Consider the following 24,116-nt stretch of genomic DNA (forward strand, 5'->3'; position numbering starts at 1 on the left):
TAGTCAAATCCCCTGAATAAATTGAAATAAATTCATAAAAACATGGACACAACTGAGTTTGTCCACCCTATTTCTACCTTTCACAAAAGTGAGCAATAAGATAAAAAGTTTTTGGCAGGTCAGATATATGGATGGAGAAGTGATTCAAATTCAAATTCCTTAGATATGTGGACAAACATGAATGTATATTTGGGGCGTGCATCTGAATGGTTTTGTTTTATCTGGAGAAACATTTGGAATGAAAAGATACTGATAACAAAGGCAGGTAAAGTTATTAAATGCAGTCATTGTGAATGCTGTCAACAATGTCTATTTCCCCAGGCTCAGTGTTTATGATGCTGCCTATCATTATTCTGCACTGAACCCTGAAAAATATTACAAAAACACAATACAAAAACTACAATGAGGGAAAACTAAAAGTCAGTAAACTGACAAACACAAAGAAAATTAGTCAGCCTCGTGGTGTATCTCAGGGTAAAATAAAGAAAACTAAGATAAAGGTAGAAACTTCTTTAAGTACTTGTGCAAACAGGTCCAAATCTCAGCTTTCAAATCCGGTTTAGACCTGCCGTGACACTCCAATTTACCTTGACCAATAATCAACGGTAACTCTGACTAGTCTTTGATCCAGAATTTGATCAGAAAAGACATAGAGTAAAGATAAAGACGAGACTTGCAGAGATGGAGAACCAGTTGGACAGAAAACAATTACTGCAGCACCACAGCTCATCAGGCCTGAGTACTGCAGTGCAATCAGGCCCAAATGGTGAAATGAATAGACAGAAGCCTCTCCTGAGTAACTTGGAGTTTGCAAAACTGCTCTAAAAGTACTCTGAGAGCACATTGAAAAAGATTTACTGGTTGGATGAGACAAAAATTGGACTCTTTGGCCTGACTGTCAGGTACTTTTCATTGCATGGTTAACATGCCAGCTGTGAAATGTGGCTATGGTACCACGATGACTGGAGAGAATTGAGGGGTTCAATTGTAAACAACAGCAGAACTGGCAAAGATTCACTTTTCACAATTCGAAACACTCTGATACACTGAGAAAACAAGAGCGGTTATAGGAAAGTCACTGAATGCCCTTGAATGGCCTGGCCAAATGCTGCACTGAACCACTGAAAATTGGCTAAGAGACCTAAGGACCACAGTTCACTAATGTCCTCCATCTACTCTGACAGAGTTCGAAAGGAAAAAGCAGACAGAAATTACTTCAGAGAAATGCAGGTGTGCATAGATAGCAGGTGGAGACACAGAGGCTGTAATTACCACCGCTGGCACTTTTACAAAGGGATGCAATTTAAAAGGGTAAGAGGTGGGAGCACTCTCTGAAGTCACACATATGGGTATGTATAACCATGGACACACACACACACACACACACACACACACACACACACACACACACACACACACACACACACACACACACACGAGAAGTAAGTCAGAATTTAACCTGTAGGCTCTCTTGCTGTTGTCCTCACTGTCTTCCTGGTAGTCCTGCGTTTCAGTGGTCAGCTGAAGCTCACCCTGACCGCTCTGCTGAAGAAGCCCATTCGTCTAGATTGACAAAGACAAAATACACTCACCTTAATTCAGAGTCATGAACAGCGACATTGCTTGTATTAAGGTTCCTATGTTTGATTCAGATTTGTTTTCAAAGGATAAGATATTTTAGTCATTTTGGGAAATGCTCAAATTAATTTAGTTATATGAGAAGTAGGGTTATTCTGATATCAGTATTGGAAAATGCATCTGATACAGCCTAAAATGCGAGATGGGGTAGTCTATGCACAGATCCAATACCATGTAATGTATTAGGTCAGAAACAGGACTCTGCTTCCTGGCGGCGTCTTGCACACCAAATTTTATTGGGTGAGTGAAGAAGAGAAACGCCAGCTTTACCTCAGCATCAGATTGCGTTGCAAAGTGTTATTGTAGCCAGCTAGGGGTAAGCAGAAGCCTGTGTTAGGAGGAGAATTTCCCATGTCTTAGTGGCCCTAGGGCCAACGCTGCAAACCTGACTAACTAAGTTACTGACAGACTGATCAACAGCACCATGAGCACCCAGTGTGCATATTGTACTTTGATTGATCGCTGATATTTATCTGTGAATATTGACACTGTTATTTCAGTCTTTATTTCCTGAATTTATAAATCTTATAAGACTTTTTTTAAACACACTGGTATCAGGGCGGTACTCTTTAACAACTGATATGCAAAGTTCTGGTGTATGAACTGATATTGGGAAAGGAAAAAAAAAATCTGAATATCTCTAACGAGAAGATCAATTTCACTCTCATGTTCGTGTGTTAAAGATGGAGCTAGAACCAAATGGCAGTTAGCTTAGCTTAGCATAAAGACTGCAGGTAAGAGGAAAAAGCTAGCTCTACAAAGTTAAAAAATACTAAAATCAACACCTCTAAAGCTCGCCAATTAACATGTTGTCTCTTGTTTGCTTAATCTTTACTCAAATGAAATGCCAAAAGGACACTTAGGGGTTTTACATGCTATAACTACTCCTGGCATAGAGTTTTACAGCAACAGTTTTTTTTCTTTTTTTCCCCCAAAAAATATCACCTCTCCTCTTGTCTTGTCAAATCAAACTCCCTCGCTCTGTTTTCATACTAATGGTGTTTTGGTTTCTAATTAAGACTGACTTATTGCAGTTAGGGTTAGGATTTTAGCTAAATGTACCCAATAAACTGGCAGCTCCAGCTCTGTACATAAAGGGAAAATGTGCTACTTTTTATGGAAATGTCCAGTTAGTGTTGATGGTAAACATAGTCAACTGTAGCAATAAGTTCCTCAGTGCGAGCTATGTTAAACAAGAAAGCTGAGTTGTCCTGGTCATAGAGCTGTGCTGGCAGTGCCTACATGTACCAGGATGCCTTGCATGTGAGCTTCTGATGCCCACACCCATTCACCCTAGCCTACAACTCTATATTCTTTACTTTCTTGGTCAAAACATTGCATTAGATGACAAAAATACTCATCTAACACACCCCCTGGCTACCCTGAGGCTGAGACTTGAAATCCAAGTTCTTCCACCAACAAAATCGTTGTGACATCACTGGATGCAGGAAGAACTACAGATTGTGCAACAGGATAACACAGCTTTCTTGGACAATATAACACACACACTAAGGAATTACTGCTTCAGTTGACCATCAACACTGATTAGACATCCACATAAAAAGCTGTAAATTCTCCCTTTAACACAGAGACAGGAGTGCTATATAAATCTTCTCATCTAACTAAAGAAAGAAAATAAATAAGAATATTTTCCAAAATGTTTTAAAGTAGTTGGTTAATGTTGAATACCCTTTGCACTACAATTAAACTATTTACATTGTGTTACTTATCACTCAAATGAAAAATGAGGAGAATTAAAACAATTCGATAAAAACAGGCTACCCAGTGTCCTACATAATCAATGATTAAGGCAAGCCATTAATCAAGCAAATCTCTGCATTAATTAACAAATTAACTGAATCCACATTCCTTCTTTCATTACATTTTCAAGAAGATCCAATCTTGTACCATCAATATGCAAATCTCTGCAGCTATTTGTTCTGAAGATGAATCTAATTATACACTCTACAAGGGGAGCCTGTGGACAGACAAAATCAATAATCCACTGAACATCTTCAAAAAAATTCTTAAATATCATTACTAAAGATAATTCTGACACAGTGAATGAATTAAAAAATCTGGTTTCTAAATCTGAGACTTCCAGGAGGGTGTTGGTTAACGGTACACCTGGAGGCGCAGGACTCACCACCTCGGCACTGGAAACATGGAGCAGATTTGGGGGGTGATAGCTGGAGGACAGGGCCTGAGACTCCAGGGTGCTGGAATCCTGCAGCTGCTGGACGGTAGAAAACTGCGGCTGATTGTAGCTTGATTCAGTGATGGTGAAGCCTGTAGGGAGCCAACAGAGGATTATCAGTCTCTTGAGTTACTGATCAGATTTAAAGGTAGTAACACTGCAATACTGGCTCTACAATGAATTAAATAATAAACAGTTTTTGACTAATAAACTTTGTAATTAAATATAGATGCTAAAATGCAGTTCTGTAAGCAGTGGAGAAATTTAGAATAAAAATTCTAAATGTAAACCTAACGATTGCTGATGTTACAGAATTTAACAGCAAAGGTGGGTATAAAACTCTTCTTGCCAAAAATAAGAATTTAGGCACACTTCTGCACAACACAGAAAATAACAGACACAACCTTGGCCTGCAAAAAAGAATGGTTGTTATTGACTTTAAATCAAAAATCTGAACTTTGATCAAAATACCATCAATCACTGAAACTGCTGACAGCTTGACACCAATTACTGACCAGCAAAGGGATTCCAGCCTGCAGTAGAGTTATGCTAGATATCGTATAGCCTTAAGTCTGAGTCTTTAACTGTCTAAAAATCCTGTAAAAATACTAGACAATGAATTTAATGTGACCAAAAAAGCTGGTGAAGTGCAGAGTTAGACCATACTTCTGTTCGATCAGTTCTGGATGCCAAGAGGCTCCACAGAACGATATAGAAGGCCTTCTGTGACCACGTCTCTTGAAACGTGATGATTTGTGGAAAAGTGGTATACTTTTGTGGTAGAGTATTACTCATAATATTGTCTGCAGTGAGCAGTTTGACTTGTGTATCTCTAGTTATTTGCAACTGTACATGGGCAACCAAACTAGCTTCCCCTCTGGTGACTATACATTAAATTAATCTGTCAGATGCTTTTGTCTAAAGGGACTTAAAATACGTACATTCAAACCATGTGCATTTAAATAACTTATCTATCTAATTTAGGGGTTGAAAATACTACAACGATCCTTTAAAATTATGTGTTTAAATATGCAGTCTAAAATTCTAATGGTAGAATATGCATCATTGCTTGTAAACACACCACTCACAGGTGGCCCCACTGCCCCAGCTTAACCAATGAGAACAAGAGACAGAGTGAATTAAGAGAGCAAGCAGTGTCAATGACAACAAAGTGAATCAGAAAAATAAAATGTTATTTTCTGATTGTTTCAGAGCGGTTATGTTCTAAAACACAAATAAACACCCCCGAACCTTAAATCACTTAAATCAAACCTCACAAAGGATGCAAATATATGTAAACACTGGTTGCTACACACTGTATTGGCTGGGGGCTACATACCACTGCTAAACAGGCAAAGTCCAAAATAGTTCAAGCATAATGATTTAAAGTGAATGATTACAGTATTTTACAGTCTATACATTGTTTTTTAGTATGCCTTTAATTGACAGACTGTATTCTACATAGATGAAATTTACAAATCAAACTTCTTCAAACGCTCACAAATTGTATGAAACAAAAGTATGTATATCATAACCCACAAATGAAGAGTCCCGAGATCTGTCTTTGGGTTCATTAATCATACATTCTGTGGCAGTTTAAGAGCTGTTCATTTTGCAGCAGTCCCAGTATGTGAACCTCAAATGAAGCACAGCATGAGCACCTGTGAACTTGGTGCTGCAGCAATTTACTAAATGATACTCAGAGATAAGTTAGATGACTGTTGTGAGAAAACAGTGAGTTACAAATAACAAAACAACATAGTGTTTCCCACATTAAACCCCAGGGATTAATGTCACAACCTTTATCACCAACAACTACTGTAAAATATTCATGTGAGTGGTATACTGAGGGTTGAAAAATGAATGGCTGCTCTTTTAATGTGCAGGCATATGAACTTTGTGCCACTGAAAATGTGATGACACTTGAGGTCAGATGTGCTCCGGACTGATAAAAAGGTTAAACAGTAGTGCTTCCTGATGGAAAGGAAAAGTTAGCTCTGTCTGTCAGGTGTTCAGTGTTTTCGATGCTGCCTGCAGCTGCTGCCTCAACTCCACTGTTCTGGTTCCACAGGTTCCACACTGCCAACCACAGTTACTTGGCATGATGGGAACTTGGTGAATAAGTTTGCTAAAGTAAAGTAGCAACCATATGTTTGAGAGCACTACACTAGATTAAGAGTTATACAGTGGAGAGGGTGAAAATGGAGACAAAGAGATGCAAAACACTTTAACAGATGGTGGAATACGACCAAATTAACTGTTGTGTTTGTTGTGGAAATTGTAGTGATTCTGGCTTTTTTCCACAGCCAAAAACTTCTGCTCTCTGCTCTCTCTCCCTTTGCAGACTAGTGAAGCTGAAAGAAAGTTTATTCTATTTTTAAGGTTTTTGTTTGATTGATTCATTTTTAATGACAATCTAAAGTGAATGATTTCATTACTAATACGGTTTCTGGAGGCAAACATCTGCATCCTGCACAGTCAATTAGCTCTTATAGCAGAAAACACTGCAGGGTAATCACTGGAACGATAAGTACTTTCTACAGCTCATTATCTTTTCACTCTTCAATCAAAAAACATATTGTATATTTTGCACAATATTAGATGGCAGTATACCTAGATTTTCATATATAAACACACACTCAGTATTTTTTCATGCATTACACACACAACCACTTGAACAGCCCTCATAAGTGAAATCTGTGAGACAGAGAGTATGTGTGTACCTGGTGTTAGAGCTTGCTGGTCAAAACCAGGCTGAGGGAGTGCTGGTGTCTCAAACTGGCTGATATTCTGAGGCAAAGCATGCTGGGTGGTCACATAAGAGTCTGTCACAACAGAGAAAGAGATGCACAACAAAACAACAGTTTAGTCTGGTTGTTACGAGGCAACACTTGATTAAAAGGACATTTGCCCTGCTCTGAACCTAGTAAATAAATATTATGGACTTAAAAGTGTACTTTAACAGCAGATGACTTGGTGTTATCGCTCCAGCCTTGTTATTTTTGTCTCCATATGTTCACCCACTGCGCTTCCATGGATCGTTAATCTAATTACATCCACATGTAGTACGTTGTTTGTATAGATTATCTACACAGTCCATCAAGCATAATCATGTAAACTGAGAATAAGGTCATAATAACAATAACCACTCTATAATGAAAAAATAATAGAGAAAAAAATAGGGGTTTCACTGGGTCTGGCTCATTCTTGCCAGAGTTGCTTTTGGAAAAGACATGAAAACACTCCACTCTATGGACTGGTCTTGTCCTTTAAATTTTACAACTGTATGTCATTTGTATGCAGGTTAAATAGTCCATACACAATGTCATCAAATATACATGTGAGGTCAAGAATACTGAACCTGACTGAAAGACATGGATTTTCAAACTGAGGCAGTTTGGTGTTTCAGGAGAGCCAATTCTAAACTACAAAAACAAATTTGGAATGGCCTCGGGGTCTTATGAAGAGAACAGCTAAAAATGCTTGAAAATGAACATAATATGGGCACTTTAAAGGGACAGTTAACCCCCACCAAATTAGAATTACATGTGTTTCCCCTGCCGTGTAGTGCAATTTAGCCATCTTTTTTAGGGAGAGTTGCAGAGTTCTGTAGATATTGGCAAAAGACATGTCTGCCCTCTCTCCAATATAATGGGATGAAATGGCTTGTGGTGCTCAAAGAGCCAAAAAATGCATTTGAAAAACTCACATCATCTCTTTCCAGAAATAATGACCCAGTTGCTCTAACTAATCCACAGACCTTGTTGTGAGCAGTTTCATGTAAGCATAATTTTATTTCTGCAGTAGAATCTCCCAGAACAGAAAGCAGTTCCTAAAGGAAAAATGCTCACAACAAGGTCTGTAGATTATTTTGAGTAACCGGGTCATGATTTTTGGAAAGAGAGGCTGCTTTTGAATGTTTCAAAAGTATACTTCTGCTGTTTTTAGCACCACAAACTGGACAAATACCACTACATGCCACAGAAAAAATGCTAAGCCAGTTATCATCCATGATGTCCTACCTCTCTGGTCCTGCCCTTGCTTACCTTCTCCTTGTACAAGGGGTTGATCAGTCAGGGGTGCCTCTAATGTCACTTGTTGACTCCCATTCACCACCTCTGTCTGGCCCAGTCCCAGCATGCTTTGCTGTTCTGCCGACGGAGCAGGTGGTTGCTGGAGGGAATCTCCCTCTATTTCCACCTGTATATCATGGGCAACAGCGCCTCCTCCTAATGGGTCTTCTGTTGACTGAGGCTGCAGCTGCTGGGCCAGTTCATACCTGGTTTGGCAAAAAAAGGAAGCAAGGGTTTTAGGCAGTGATTTATTTTTAAGTGTGTTGTATTTTTATTTGGACTTTTTGATTGACTACAACTTCCTTGGCAGTGCATATATGATGCTCCTAAGTACCTAGGTAACAGCCTGACAAAGCTCAAACCTGTGTGTCTTCATGTGCTTCCTGCAGTTGGGTGATGACTTGAAGGTCTTCTGGCAGTACGGACACATGTAAGGTCGCAGGTCACTGTGAGTGGTCATGTGGCGTCGCAGGCTGCCGCTGGTAGTGAACGTGGTGTCACACATCAGGCACTTGTACGCCTTCAGGCCTGAGTGGGTCCTGATGTGAGCCTTGAGGACTCCTGAGGAGGCAAAGCCCCGACTGCACTGCACACACTTGAAGGGCCTTTCTCCAGTGTGAGACCTGGGGTGGTACAAAGACAGCAAAACTGAACTACTTAGGCAGTTCCAGCATTTAATCTTAAATGCGACACACAAACATTAACCATCAAAAAACAGTTCAAAAGATGAGCTCTGGTTGATATATTAAATATGGATCCTCTATTTGAGCTACAAACCATTAATCTAAACCTGCTAACAAAGAAGACCAAGATAGACCTGCCACGATAAGCACTACAAGGCTGACAGCACCATTATTTAGATTAACTTCTCAGTATTGAAATTAATCCAAACACAAGGAGTCTGTCATAATGCAAAGGCTAGAAAGTTCAACAGAGATATGTAGATCACAGCCACTAAGCGCTTAGATAAATTATCTTTCTTAGTGCTGTGGCAATTTTCTAATTTATGCATGACCGACAGGGGCATCTAAAAGTTAATAAAGTTTAAGTCTTTGCACTGTTCATTTATGACAGGTATTAAAAGGTATGTACACACATAAAGGTACATATCTCTAGAGGACCTTTAAATACAGTATTAAAATTGCAATAATGGGGATATGAGTATATTAACTGAATGATATAATGATTCCAAATGGAAATTGGGGGTGACCTCTGCTGAACACCACCCAGCTGCTTCTCCTCTGTCCACCAGCTCACTACTACCAAATCATCAGCTCTGTCAATACAGTTTCTCCTGCTGACTGTCTGTTGATAAACCGAAGTCTTAAGCTACAGTAAAGTTATCAAGTTGAACACTTTTTTCTGTAGTTCTCTGGCATGATTAACTAGCCTGAGTTTCTAAAAAATATTTCAAACAGATTCAAGAGATTTGCCGATCTGCCCTCTTGAACATTCCAGTAATCTCCCGACGGGTGAATCAATTCTCTGTTTTTACCCCAACAGGGGTGAGGATAAATTCGCTTCCAGCAAAATATTCAAACAGATTTTTTGGCCTGAGAGTGGTAGGTGTCAGCACTATCAGAAGGGTTCATCTTCTAGGGACCAGAAATAATCACAAAAGGTTGGCATCATGTATTCTAAGGCTTTGTATTGGCAAGAATCTGGTATTACATTATGTATCAAAATCATAATCATGGTGATTATGATACAATATATTGTGATATTGTAAGCAAGGTGATATATTGTTTTTTTTTTACAACAATATATCACAGTTTTAGGAAAACTGTCAAAGTATAAAGAACACATCATCATGCACATAAAATCTTGGTCAAAAATGTTCACATGTTCGTGCAATCAGAACAGTGAAGATAGACAACAACAATGCTATCTTGCGGTCAGGTGTTCCATGTATCAAAATATTATGATACAGTGTTTCTGTGAATCGATACAGTATCACAAAACATGATAATCAAGTGTAGTGATACTTTCTTACACTCCTAATGTATGCTGCCTGTGTAATACCCCTCTTTGGTTGCCCCACTGATCTGTGATGTTCCCCAAGGCTAAATCAGAAGCAAATACATATTATAAAAATGTACTGATCACACTTAAAGCACTTTCTGGGCAGTTAAAGAGCTGCTCTCCTGTGAGCCAGAGCACTTCAGATGTTCAGGCAGGTTTCTCTTAGTTGTTTCTAAATCTTTGCTCAAGGCTTTAGCAGGCCACTCTTTTTCAGTCAGGGCCCCTCAGCTCTAGAACTCCTTCCTTGAAGATCTGAGGCTTGAGGATTTGGCAATTAATTTTAAATCACTTCTCAAAAATGATACTTCATTTAAAAAAGGCTTTAATCAATGTTAGCCCAGAGTTATTTATTTTGCCAGTTTCTATTCATTTGTGTTCTTTTTATTGCTTCCATCTTATTTTACTGGTGGGTAATATATTTAAATTAATTCTCTGTAGTTCTAAAAGGTCCTATAAAAACAGAGTTTATTTTTTATTAGTATTTGTTCATATTCTGTGCCAATCCAACCACTAGATATCTTGTGAGCAATGTTGACAATTTAACATTTTAACCTAAGGGTGACATATGATGAAACAATGAGGAGTCCTCAAAATCAAAGGCATGAATGCGCACTATCAATGTAAACATCTGATGCTTCGATTTTCAATACTGGTGGTGAGGCTAATTCAAGGGCCTTTGAATGGCGAGTGTGTGGTCAGTGTGGTTATACAGGTTGTAGACCCTGTTATTATCAAAATTTGTTGCAGAATAAATCATCTGACACTGTAAGTTATACTTTGAAATTTTAAAAAAATAGCATTTAATATGATGCATATTAAGAAACTATATTATCATCAGCAGCATAATCAAAAAATATATTTTGATTAAATTATATTACACACCAAGCATGTAGCATTATAGAGAAGCTTTACCTGACATGCTGTTTCAGATGGCTTGATTTCTTGTAGGCCTTACTACAGAACTGGCACTTGTATGGCCGGTCATTGCCCACCACCTCCAGGTACTGCTGGAAGGCCAAACGAGGGTTCTGGGATGGGATGAGGCCTGTTAAGCAACATGTGAACAAGCAACATGTGGACCTCCATGTGAAAAAAACATTTCATTTTGTAGCACACATGACAAATCATTGGCAAGAAAGCTACCAAACAATGCATTCCACTTCATCCCAAGGACAAGTTGAACACTGATTATAAATGTGAAGAAGCAACACGACCCCGTGTGTATACACATGTGGATGTCTGCACTGCTGTCTTACCAAAGTCAGTGATGAGGATGGGTTCCTGCAGAGGGATATCAGGCAGAGGTAGGTTACTCTTGGACACTTTGGCTTTGTTGGTTTTTCGGGGAAACTTGTGTTTCTTCTGCTGTAAGCTTTTGAAGTGAGAAGCAATGTGTGTTTTCCTGTGGCCTGATGTACGAAAGATCTTGTCACAGTGAGGGCAGGGGAAAGGACGGACACCTAGGAAAAGTGGGGAAAAAATAGTGCTTTTGGAGAATTAATATTTAGAGAATTAGACTGATTCTGACCAATACACACTTTGATTTAAAAAAATCTAAATATTCTAAAAAAGTATAGTATAAAAATAATAGATAATTTACTGAATTTACTGTCCCTAAGCCAATCTAAATAAATAATATAAAACTCACACATAAACCAAAAAGCAATCTCATATAATTTTATTTAATTTTTGTCTACAAAAGGTTACAAAGCCTTTTATTTACCAGGAGACAATATATTGCTATGAAACCAAATTACAGCACAAGGAAAAGTGACAACGATATAAAACTGTATAAGCACAAAGCTTTAGTGAGAAACACAGCTGAGAACATATTAATCAAAAACCTTAGCTTAGAGCTAACACATAACCAGAACTAAACACCTAACATAGACAGTGCCATTACATAGCAGTTAGAGAAAACTAATGCACAAATGCACATAATAATTAACTGTTACACAGTTATTCACACTAATGCTGACATTTCATGTCCAGGGGTGATTCTTTAAGGTAATATCTCTAAATAGGAATAAAGAATGAGTGCAAACACATAATTGCAAATAAGGGCTTTAACTGTAGCAGCACTACTATAATTACACAGGTCCAGCATTTGTAATTTGCTGTATAATTTATAATAACATATAGCTAAATACTAAATGATAGAGGCTGCCCAGAAACTGAACATTATGTTGTAAGTTCATGTGTGTCTCCTTTAAAGGGACAGTTCAGATTATTTAGTGTGGGGTTGTATAAGGCACTTATTGATAGGCAGTGTAGAACCTACAGTAGATGCCAGTGTCAGTGCTCCAAGTGTGAAAAGATATATTTGAAAACCCCATCAATAATGTTTCTTTCCAGAAATCATGACCTTCACTCAAAGACAATCCTTTATTCCCTCTGTCATCATCACCTTAAACAAACAGAGACTCTACTTGGACCTGTTTTGTCAGCTGAGTTTTTTAGTCTTATTCACTCTACATGTGAGAAGAAGTCACATGATAATACAAACAGACTAACAGATCGATGATCGATTTCACCCATGGAGTTTGGTTGGTTTAGAGAGAGCAATATTTGGTTTACACAGCAGTTTCCAAGCAGATGAGGCTACCTGACAGCAAGCTAAAGTGGTAAAAATATTCTAAATATAGTGCACACTTAACCTGATATTGATTTTTTTCAGGTGGACCTTTTTCAAGTGGCTAAAATACCTTTTTGTTGCTGACACTGACCACAGCAGTACATTGCTAAGCCTCTTGCTGGTACTCCTCTCTGCTTCTCCAAACTGGGGAGTGTGCCAACTGGCATCTACTGTAGGTGATACACTGACTATTGATAAGTACTTCATACAACCCCACATTAAGTAATACAAGCTACCCCATTAACTTATGCACTTGTGCACACAATACACTGTCTAACGGGTGCATGTATGATGTAGCATGAGGAATAAGCCAATAAAGTGAAAGAAGTGCGTTGAAATGTTTGTTACTTTGGCTTTAAATGTAACCGTTTCATGAAGTGGACCTGCTTCTCACCTGTATGCAGACGCATGTGTACTTTCATGCTGCCAGAAGTGGAGAAGCACTTCAGACAGCACTGACACTCAAAGGCCTTGATACCCGTGTGCGTTTTCATGTGTGCTGTGAGGGTACTCTTGACAGCAAAAGCTCTGAAGCACTGTTTGCACTTGAAAGGCTTCTCGTGGGTGTGGATGCGGATGTGGCGAACAAGATCGCTGGGCTTCTTGAACTCTTTGGTGCAGTATGGACAGCCATGCCAGCGAACGCCATTCTCCTCCCTGATGGAGCCTGGAAAGGAAGGCAGAGTGAAGCAACTGTCCAGTGTTTGTAACAGCCAGTGACTTAGGGCTGCAACTGAAAGGTGCTTTAATAACAAATTAATCTACTTTTACAAATCACTTATCATCCAGTTAAAAGAGTCTGAAAAATTAAAATGACATATTTTCTTATTTACTTTGAACCACAGCCAGTAAACAGATACATCATTTTCTAATTATACTGAGACATATGAGACAAATAATGCTATATTTGCTATATTTACTAAAAATAATTAAACTGATGAATTAATTATCTTAATTATACTTGGTATATTTTTGCGATTTGCTGAGTAATATATTCTGTAATATCCCACATACCTGGCATTTGTATAGGTTTCTTGAAAATGCTCCTTTTCTTCTCCCTGACTGGTTTGTCAGGACCTTGTACTTTCTTGCTTTCTACAGCAGCGCCCTCAGTGGTCTGGTTCTGTGACTCTCTGGATGTGGCGTCACTCTGCGGCTGAACCACACTCAGTCCGCTGTTCTCCAGAGCTTGCTACAGAACAAAACAGAAAACGGATGAAACACCTCACCTAAAAAATGTTGTCATGTACAATTAACTACAGTCATGCAAATACCAGTCAAACCCTTCCTAAGTCCACCCCTTGCTGTTCTTTGCTTATCTAGATCATATGGAGGCATCGGTGATAAACTGAAAACCACATGTAGTAGCTTTGAATTAGCTAATGTTGGGAAAACACTAGCTAACTAGTTTGCTAATCTACATCAATCATTAGCTAGACTAGTTGCATCTGATAGCTAACGTCAGTAAAATGATAGCTAAATAGCTAGCTAAATCGTTAGCAAGCCAGTTAGCTAGTGCTTTGCTAACTTTAGCTTCAGATCTGACTATGTTTGCCACTTAAACAGCTTCCCCAGCAACGTCTTTTAACCATCTTCAAAACTGGGTTTTATTTTCAACATAGACTTGAGCCTAGCACACAGCGTATCTGAGTAGCCCACAGGAAGCAAGAAAGAAGAAAGTTTATTGGGGTTCCAACAGGCACCCAGTTTACGCAATTGTTGTTGGAGCACAGAGACAAGGGGTGGGACCTATGAAGTGTCAATTCTTATTTAAAAAATATATATTGATTAACATAAGGTATAATTGTTACTATAGATTGAACTACTTTAAGTATGGTTTGAAAAAAACGTGGCAAATATTGACAAAAAAAATTGCCCAAAACAATGAAGCCATTGTCCAAAGCTCAGTGATAACGACATCCTTTTGTACTGAGGAGCTCTATTCAACTCTCCAGCAGTACTCATTTGAAAAGCTTTGAGGTCCAAGTTTGTTATCCTACTGTCTCCTCCTCCCTTAACAGATTGTTTCCACCGCTGTGAAAAACCCTGCCATTCAGTCAACAATGGAAACCACATCATTTGGGTTCAAACAAACATGATTTCAGGGGAGTTTATGGAAAACATTTCTTCTTTTCATCTGTTTTTCTGTGTCCAAATATATTCCCACTGGGTCCCTCTGATCTCCATCTAAATAATCTTGACATAAATGATTCTAAAAATGTTTGGATATCAAAACTGACAGCTGCTTACGTATGTGGAGCTGCGCATCTTGTCAGTGTGTTCCTATGCCTAATTGCTAGGACATCTAGACAGAAAGACAAGTATGATTTTCCAAATGATGAGTTTCTGTCAGTCCTCATATCTTCAAGAGCGCATGTCAAATTGAGGGCTGGAGCTGAAGTCTTGCTTTAAGATTAATATGTCAATCAAATATTGTAGATTAGGTTTGAGGCATGTGCTTCCCAGTCAGCCTGTGGGGCCCTGAATACTGTTGTGTTTGTTCTGATCATCTCATTTATTTAGTGGGTGAATGTCTTTTGCTCACCTGCAGGATGTCTTGGTTGATGGCAGTTTCCATGGAGATAGCTGGCTCTGTAGGTTGGGGCTGTGCTGTCTCCCCGCTGACCTGTTCAGACAGTTCTAAAAGTTGCTGGATGACATCTGTTACCCCCTCACCACCCTCTGAGCCCCCAGGGGCCTGACCAGTCGTCTCTGGCTCCTAAGGGAGGAGGGAAGGGAATGGACCGAGAAGGAAGGAGGAAAGAAAATGAGAGCCGATGTGACAAAGAACCATTCACAAGATCTGAACAGGCACTCATTTTAAAGTGAACTCAATTTCAGGGCTCTTAGGGGCATAAAATTAGCAAAGCATTGGGCACTACTGAACAAAATGTTGATGTCAGGGTTCCTACTCCTTTTCTTAATTAAAAGTCAAGCTGTTTTCAATCATTTGCTAGGTCATTTTTAAGCTTCCCAGCATCTTACAGCAGTGGGAAATTACATATTAATATACATATTCTAAAAATGTTCTTTTTTCACTTCTAAAATCAGATGTTACTGTGCTACAAACAATCGAAATTATGTTTCATGATAAAATTCTACAGAGGGGTGACAAATTAAAGAAAAACACAGTCTGATTGGGCCAATGTTCAACTTATTTTTACTTCTTCATCTAAAAAGTGGACTACTCAGTTACATAGTGATTAATTATGAAAGCAATGCAATTACAATTTCAAGCAGTTTCAAGCACATTATTAAAAAACCCAGCACTGCTGTGTCTACATCAGTGTAAATTACTGACACTTTGACATATCATGCAGCACGCCAACAGAGATAATGGAGCAAATACAGAGAGTGACTACTGTTACATATACAGTGTGGATTGTTCTATGTGTATTTGCCATGTAGTATCTTAACATCACTAAGATGTAAATAATAGTCAGTAATTAATCACCTACTAATTACCAAATAATGCTGACACATAATTACCATTGCAGAAACCAAGGGAGGCCATTACTGAGAAGACTGAAAGGCTAAGCTGGGTTTTCGACTGCACACCAGGTCAAATTTGCGTTATTTATGGCAGACTGGAAATTGTTTAACAGCATACAACTGGAGAAGAGTGCTGTTCTTTGAGTGCAAATGAAACTGAAGGTTTTAGAGTTTTTGGCAATAGGTGAATGGTGTAAGTATCAAAATGCCTATGGAAAAAATAGCATCATTATCTACCAATAAAGACAAAGATAAAAAACATCTTTGGAAAAAGAAGCCATGATTTATAAAGGATATATGGTGAGATGAAGGCTACCAACGATCTTGACATACTTGTGTGCAGTAAATAAAGCAGCAAATTCAAAAATACAGTGATTTTTATTACATATTCAAACTAGATGTCTTCCATTTATCTGCTGTAAGGCTAAGGTATATCTGTGGTGCCCTGTGTCTGTCTGTTTTCATAAATAAGAATATGAATAATATTTTTATCTCCCTTTTTCAATCAGAGATAGTGGCTTATCACCGAACACAGGAAAAAGAAAGTCAAAGCAGACAGGAAAAATTAAAAGTCAACCAAGTAAGACCTATTCATTCCACAGAAGAAATTGTATTATGGCAATAAGAACCTTGATTTACTCTCTGTGACTGAAAACAGACACTGATTTCAATACTAACATAAAGTGCAACTAATTGTGTGGCAAGAACTCTTGTATGTCTCATTAAACTCATTCACCAGGGTTAAAAGAATGAATGTGTTCAAAGTGGATGCTTAGCAGTTGAAATGTAATAACCATTTGATCGTGTTCTCTGCTTTATGTTCTCTTACCGGAGTGCTGGCGGGCACCTCAATCACAGAGATGTGCATCTTGCTGATGTGGGCATTCAGACTACCTAACTTCTTGAATGCACAGCTGCAGTCCATGCAGGGGAACAGTGGTACGCCTTTAGTCTATAAGAGAACATAAAACACACAAAAGACATCATCCCTGGCTGCTGTGTGTGTGTGTGTTTTTTATTTATTTTTTTTTTTTGTTAAAACTCCCCTCCAGGCGCTGCTGATCTTGTCAATATTGTATTTGAGAAAGAAAGGTGTGATGATATTATGTCCACTTATCACACAGCCCCAGGTAAAATAAGACTGTGGTGTTAAACTGTTAATGTATCTGCACAGGAATGGAGAACCATGCCCATTTTTTATGGGAAAACTCAGCTGATATACCTGCCTCACCCACTAAAGAAATTAAAGACCATAGAGTACTACCAATTAAAACAAGCACAATTATGGATCTTCATCGCACACAGGGATTAGCTGAGATTATCATGTACTGTATCATCTTAATGATAGAAAGATACTGCATCAGGTCTGTCTTCAGTAAGTCAGAAAATGATCATGTGTCAAAGATGTATAATGTGCCTGCAGTGGGGTTAAATGAAATCATCATATGGTTGGAAATAAAAGATGTCAGACATAAACTTCACAGTTTCCTCTTGTTAGTGGCCTCAGCATGAAGGCTATTTTATCAACATATACACAGTAGGGATCGACCGACTATCAGCCTGACTGATTATCATCATAATTTTTATATTTTTTTCAAATTCAATAAATTTATTTTATCACATAGTGGTCACTTCCAAGAATAACCCCACTCAGATAAGTATGGTGCTGAATCTTCAGGTAATGTGACGCCCAGTCTTAATCTTATCTAAATGAAAATCTCCTGCTTCCTTTTAATTGGCATACGACTCACTGCAACTTTGGGTGGGAAAAAGTAAACACAAGCTCATTTCATCTGATTTCACAGAGAATCCGACCTGGTGGCAGCCATCACAAATAGCAAACAGCAAATTTGCTCACTCATACCCGATGAAAAACACCTTGTAAAAGCATTTAAACAAAGTTTGTTGTTGGAAATTGTGTTGTTTTAAGTTTTAACGCTAAGAGTTTCACTTTATATGTAAATGTAAGCCAGTCTTAGTTAAAATTATCAGTAATGTACAGCACAGTCCTTTCATCAGCACTGAATCTGAGATGGAAAGGAAGCAGTGTTGACTTTTGGATAGAAAACAGGGTTTGTTGAATTTGAAATTCTGGGGAAAGTGAACGTCTTAAGCTTCTGTTATGATTTGACACTATGTAACTAAAACTGACTTGACATGACTTGAGTGGGTATGGCACATTTTCAACTGAATTTCGACTTATGTTTGAAGAATGAAATAAATTGCTGAAGTAAGAGGGAAAATTCACTAGAAATTTGAATCCCTGGTACGACATCCATGACTGAAATGACAGCAAGTGATTCAGAACATAAGAGGAGTTAGAAAAAAAACCCTAAGAGTAAGTGTGATGGTCGAGTGTGTAGCAAAACAAAGGCATGAGGTTTGATGCATGAGTTGATTGCTTTTCCACAAGGGACAACCGAGTGAAGTGGAAGATGAGTGTCAGTGGACAGGGATTGTTTACAGGAAGTGGGGAAGTGTTTGTGAAGAAAGGCGATTGAACTCCAGAGTCACAACAAAGGATTCAGTTGGAGTATGTTTGTGAGAGTGTGAGGGCAAATGAAAGAACTCTAGTAAGGTGTCATCACCCTCATGATGATAGGTATGTGGCAGCTGGGTTAAGAATGAGTGGGCGCAGGTTTCAAACATATGCGAAAGTCGGTTGGACACAGGAGTAGTACCATTTCTCGCGGGGCCAAGATGTTTGTTTTCACTGGAGTGGTGATCATTAAGTGGGAGCAAAGGACTGTGAAAGAATGGAGAGAGGTAGAGTAGATGTCACATGAATAGGTGGTGAAGAGAGTAAAGATAAAGACGCCAAGAATGACGAAAAGATGAGGACAGAAATCAGGTCTAAGAAGAAAGAAGAGGGGGAAGATGACAGAAATCAAAAACACAGAGGACATATTTTGATGTCATTAATTGTGCAAATGAGGTTGTGACATATTTGATGAAGCAGGGGAGATTAAGGGCTAAGGGATGCTTGAAAAAGGATGAAATTCATAATTCTTCTTCAGGATATTGAAGGCTGGTTTAATGAGGTCACATATAAAGGGAGTCAGATGCTGGCTGAAATAACATAACTTTTTAACCTTAGAAACATAGACTAGAAGTTCAAGCTCACTGCCTTGGTAGTGCCAATACATTATTCTATTGATGGCTAGAGGTGAAACTGTGAGAAAATTTAATATGATTATAGTGACCCAAATTATTACAGTTATATGTGTTATTGCAGTTTTGTTAAAATGTTCTGAAAGTACTTTAAAAGTATTGATAAACATGCTGAAATAATTTTATCAAGTTTTATGCTGAAAACCTCTAAATTATTTGAAATGGCATTGTGTCCTTTGCAATGTCAGTTTTTTCACTGATGCAAAACAAACTCATGTTGCATGTACATGCATACATGTTGCTAATTTTGGTTGATGCAGGACAGTATTTACTGGGAGTTTTTCAAAGCTTGGAAATCAAACACAGTATCAACAAGCAATAAATTTTGAAATGGTAACACTAACCATCGGGAATACTAAACATCTGAAATTTTACTGTAATTTATTGTAAAACCTCAGTCATTTCATTCCTATTGTTAAACACCATAAAATAATAACTAGAAAATGTAAGTGTGCTTGCTTATCCCGAAAAAAAATGCAAGCTGCAGATTGCAGGTATTTAAATGCAATTTTTGAGATGTGAGTTGTAGTTGAACAAGGGAAAATCTTTAGTTGGAAGCACCCATAACATATTTACACACACAACTGCACACAAAATTTATGCCACAGTTTCACCAAAGTGGGACCAAAGCTATTACAAAGAGTTTTTAACTAGTTATGAAACCGTCTCAATTTAATACTGATGCCTCTATGTGACCTGCATAAGCTAATGAGACCATCAGTGAGAAGACTGACCAATTCAATGTAGCTGTTCTCAATGCCTACCACTGGGTCAGAGTCCTGGTGAAATCAGATTAAACGAGGCTGCATTTACATTTTCACAGGCAAAGTTGCAGTGAGTAATATGTTAGCCTATTAGAAAGATGCAGGAGATTGTTCAACAGATTACAACAGTTATGACTACCACTTTTGTCCACAGTGGCCTCAAAAACCGACAAAATATGAAAGTTCGTAGTACCAGTTTTAAATTTATACTGTGAATTGTGGTTTAATGAATCTCTGCACCACCTTGTTACAAAATAAAACATCTCAATTTTTTTTTTTTTTTTTTAGATGCCATTTCATATGCAGACAGTGTTAATGTCAGAATATGCCTCCTCTCTACATGACCAAACACATTTAATGTAGCCATGATGATTTTACAACACTGGCCCCTAAGTATGCATCCACTCATGCAATCTCCCGCGAATAACGCCTGACCATAATTTATTCATCAAGTCCGTCAATCATAAGGACAAACTCTACGTGGAACAGGAAAGCTGAAGAACACTTGTGAAAATTAGATGCATTATTCAAATGGTCCTGCTGTTTGGCTTTCCAGGAGTAATTCAATCAACTGGTCCCATCACAGGCTTTTAGCATGGAATGCACAATAAAGTGAGCAAGTGAGAAAAAACAAGCGTGAATTAGCAATAGCTGACACACAAACACTTGACCTCCATAGCAAATTTAAGCCTCATACATAGAAAGCTGGGGTTGAGTATACTTGTGTATGCAAGTGTTTCTACAAAGCCTGGTCATGTGAATCCATTTAGAAGTTATGTACCTTTTTGTTATAGGCCACTCCCACTGCCACGCCCCCTTTTTACTAACTGACATGAACAGTTAATCAGCCGATCCTTCGCCCATGACCGAACTTTCCACAAAATCTTTTGCGTACCTGTGAATCCATGTGGAAATTATGTCCCTTTTCGTGATAAGTCATTCCCATTGTCAGGCCCCAACTGTACACAACTGGCATGACGCAAAAATACATCATCACAAACACATAGACACAGTTGACCTTAATGCCAAACTTCAGCTTCCTACAGCTAAAACTGTGACTGCCAAAGGGAGGGGGGTTTGTGGATTGTCCAAATGATAGTGTGAGCTACAGCCAAAAATACATAATTTAATTACTATTTTTATACCAAAATCAGCAAAAATATGCATACTTTTTAAATCCAGCTAAACCTGCTAAAAAATTTTCACATTGCCAGTAGATGAGTTTGCGATTCTGCTTTTTTTCTGTTGTGTGCAGGAAAGCCAAGACTGAACTCATGTATGTAGAAGACCAGAGAGAAAAACATTTTTAAAAGTCTTTGTGTTCAGCTCTCAGTACTTTCGTAGCTTTTAAGCGAATCTCTGTGGTTTGAAGTTTAGTTTCTCTCCTGCATTGCTGTTTGTATATTGAGGTATTTGCTTTATTTTAATGTTTAATATTTGCTTTCAACTGAAAAGTTGTTAGGTTACTGCAGACCCAACCCAATTTCCTGATTGTATTGCTTCATAATAAAAGCTTTTAAATAACAAAATACATTTATACTAACAGAAGTTGGCAACAGAGAAAACAAGCTCTCGTTGCCTCTGCTGATAAAACTGCATCTCCACTCGGGTGTCATACTTACATTACTGTTGGATCTGGATACGTTAAATACCCATGACCATCGCAAAGTCATTTAATGTGGGAGAGCCGATGGGGATGAACCCATTTTTTGTGTTTCTTTATTTTTAAGAGGTGTAATTAAATTGACAGCTTGCTAGTATTTTTTGTCCATCACTTTTGTACAGGTAATTAAAAAGTAATGGCAAATTCAGATATCATAATGAGAGAATGTGTTTTTTATGGTCTACTATTAAAGGTGTAAGATTGATAAGACACTGCCAGCTGATAATGACAGACTTTATATTCCCCTAAGGTGAAATCTCGAGTGCAGATTGAAGATCAGCAGTCTCGAATGCACTTTGCGTTAATCTCAGTTTAGGTCCACACTGCCTGATGGATGTTGTCTATGAGTGCTATTAATACATAGTGGATTGTTGAGCAACATAATGCACATTATGTGAACTCTATTTGGATTTCTATTTACTGCTCATTACCTCTGACAATTTGGGATATTTGTGGTTCACTTTTTCACACTGCGAATTTATGAAATAAAAGCAACAGCACTTGAAAAACTAAGTCAGAAGGACTCACAAGCAGTTCAAACTACACACGATTAAAGATTGTGGTGAGGAGGCTCTATGTGTGATAGACAAAACAGTATATCATCAGTCCTGGCTGCCACTGATAACAGATTTTAAAAGTATGGGAAAACAGCTGCTTGTCAGATGTGAACATATGCCTCCTCATACCCAGAAACCCTTGTGTTTTTGGTTTGTTTCCTGTAGCTCATTCTTAAATCATATGCAAGTCTGCCAAGCTCATTTTTCGAAGCACTTTCCATCATCATTGCATTTTGATTTGGTGCCATCCAATTTTGAATGATATTGCGTTAAACCAGTCTACAAGTATATATGACATTATTTGAAATCACCCAGGACAGGTCTATGCAAAAGTGTTTTCATGGCACACATCAATCAAGAGCTCAACCATGTTGGAGGAACTGAATGTAAACGCATCTGAACCCACAACTGTTCCTGATGAGTGTCACATCAGTCTTGTTTGCTGCCTTCAAATTAGACTATTTTGACTATTTAATCGTGAACCAAGTATTATTTAAGAAAACAGACCTATGGAAGCACTGTGACAACAATTTTAGAGTTTCTCAGATTTTCAGAAGCTATAGACTAACTGGTAAAAACTCTTGTGAATTCATTTTTCAGATGGTAGTGGCAGCCAGATTAGTGTGGAGCCTGGTGTATAAACATAAAATGTCTTTTATACTGTAAGGCTTTGTTACCTTTTTTGATAAAAATGCATCAGCACTGAACACTGTGTCATATCCACTGATGGGGACCCACTGCACCTCCTTTGATGGAGACCATTGTGTTGCTCTACAATCAGGCTGTCAGAAAGCTGACCCAATCCTGACTGTAGCCACAGCATTGGAAGCAATCATCAACTAGGAGCTAGTCCCACCACTTTCACTCCACACATTAATGGGTTTTAGTAACAAACCGTACAAAAAGGACACCCACACAGGAGACAGACACAGAGGAGAATTCATTATCCGTCAACACGGGCATTTGGGCACCTGGGCAGGACTTTGATGTGCACAACTCTTTCGACCTCTCAACCACAGTTTGGCATTAAGAGGAAGTGACCTTGGTGACAGAGCGCCGCTAGACACCAAAGTCCAGGCTAAATTAGGATGGATAAATCAGGAGGGCTCTTTAAAACTGGCTGCTGTGTGGTGCTTACAAAAGAGAAGAACAACAGGAGGAACAAAAGAGCTGCAATTTCACCTCAGTCCCTTTCCAACAGACAAACAATATGGCAAGGTGTCCTGCTGAATTAAATGTAACAAGCTGTGAGCAGGAGCGCTGGCAATTTAGTGTGTGAGTGAAAGAGGTGTGCAAAAAGGAACCAAAACATCTTGGACAAAAACAAGTATGAAGAAAATGATAAAGAATTACCAAAACCTGACAAACAGCAAGAAAACTCTAATGTATCTGATATCTTCTCTGCGCAATGAACAGCAGTAAGGTGTCAGTCCACAACATGAAACTATTTACCAGTCTTAGCTCTTTTATGGTAGCTTAGTTTTTGGTTCCCTGCTCTCATCTTGGTTGAAGATAAGGAACATCTTCGCAACCAAACAACGAGCACTGGACTGCTCATCTTTGACACTTTTTTCCTATCTTTATTCATATCACGTTCTAAGATGCACTAAGCAGTGAAGTGAAGCGGGGCGACCCTGTAACTCATTTGGTAGAGTGTGTGATCAACACTATAGTCATGCTCTCAAATTGAAAAACCAAGCTCTTGATTAAAAGAAAGTAATCAGTAATCATTTCAATTTAAATGCGCTAGTAGCCACTTTTACTAATTGCATTCACTCATTGAGTTCATTCTACACACAACTGAAACATTTTAAGATCGTTGTTTTCTTCCAAATTTTGTATTTTTTCTGTAACTTTTGTATATACAGTATCTGATTTTCATTAACCATTAAATGGAAATCATG

General features: G+C 38.4%; 1 protein-coding gene across 1 annotated transcript in view; it reads right to left on the minus strand.

Moving 5' to 3' along the window:
* LOC146321126 (zinc finger protein 236) overlaps positions 1 to 24,116 on the minus strand; it is a 66,870-nt gene that overhangs the window by 31,227 nt on the left and 11,527 nt on the right. The window contains exons 7-17 of the mRNA XM_084726160.1: positions 16,887 to 17,009; positions 15,111 to 15,284; positions 13,580 to 13,757; positions 12,960 to 13,232; positions 11,187 to 11,390; positions 10,843 to 10,975; positions 8,271 to 8,531; positions 7,882 to 8,114; positions 6,559 to 6,660; positions 3,785 to 3,927; positions 1,460 to 1,563 (exon numbers count right to left, since the gene is read on the minus strand). Coding sequence (XP_084582286.1) covers positions 1,460 to 1,563; positions 3,785 to 3,927; positions 6,559 to 6,660; positions 7,882 to 8,114; positions 8,271 to 8,531; positions 10,843 to 10,975; positions 11,187 to 11,390; positions 12,960 to 13,232; positions 13,580 to 13,757; positions 15,111 to 15,284; positions 16,887 to 17,009 — 1,928 coding nt within the window. The remainder of the gene's footprint in view (positions 1 to 1,459; positions 1,564 to 3,784; positions 3,928 to 6,558; positions 6,661 to 7,881; positions 8,115 to 8,270; positions 8,532 to 10,842; positions 10,976 to 11,186; positions 11,391 to 12,959; positions 13,233 to 13,579; positions 13,758 to 15,110; positions 15,285 to 16,886; positions 17,010 to 24,116) is intronic.

Source organism: Lutjanus erythropterus, chromosome 9, assembly GCF_056507025.1.
Source record: "Lutjanus erythropterus isolate fLutEry1 chromosome 9, fLutEry1.hap2, whole genome shotgun sequence".
Classification (NCBI taxonomy): domain Eukaryota; kingdom Metazoa; phylum Chordata; class Actinopteri; order Lutjaniformes; family Lutjanidae; genus Lutjanus; species Lutjanus erythropterus.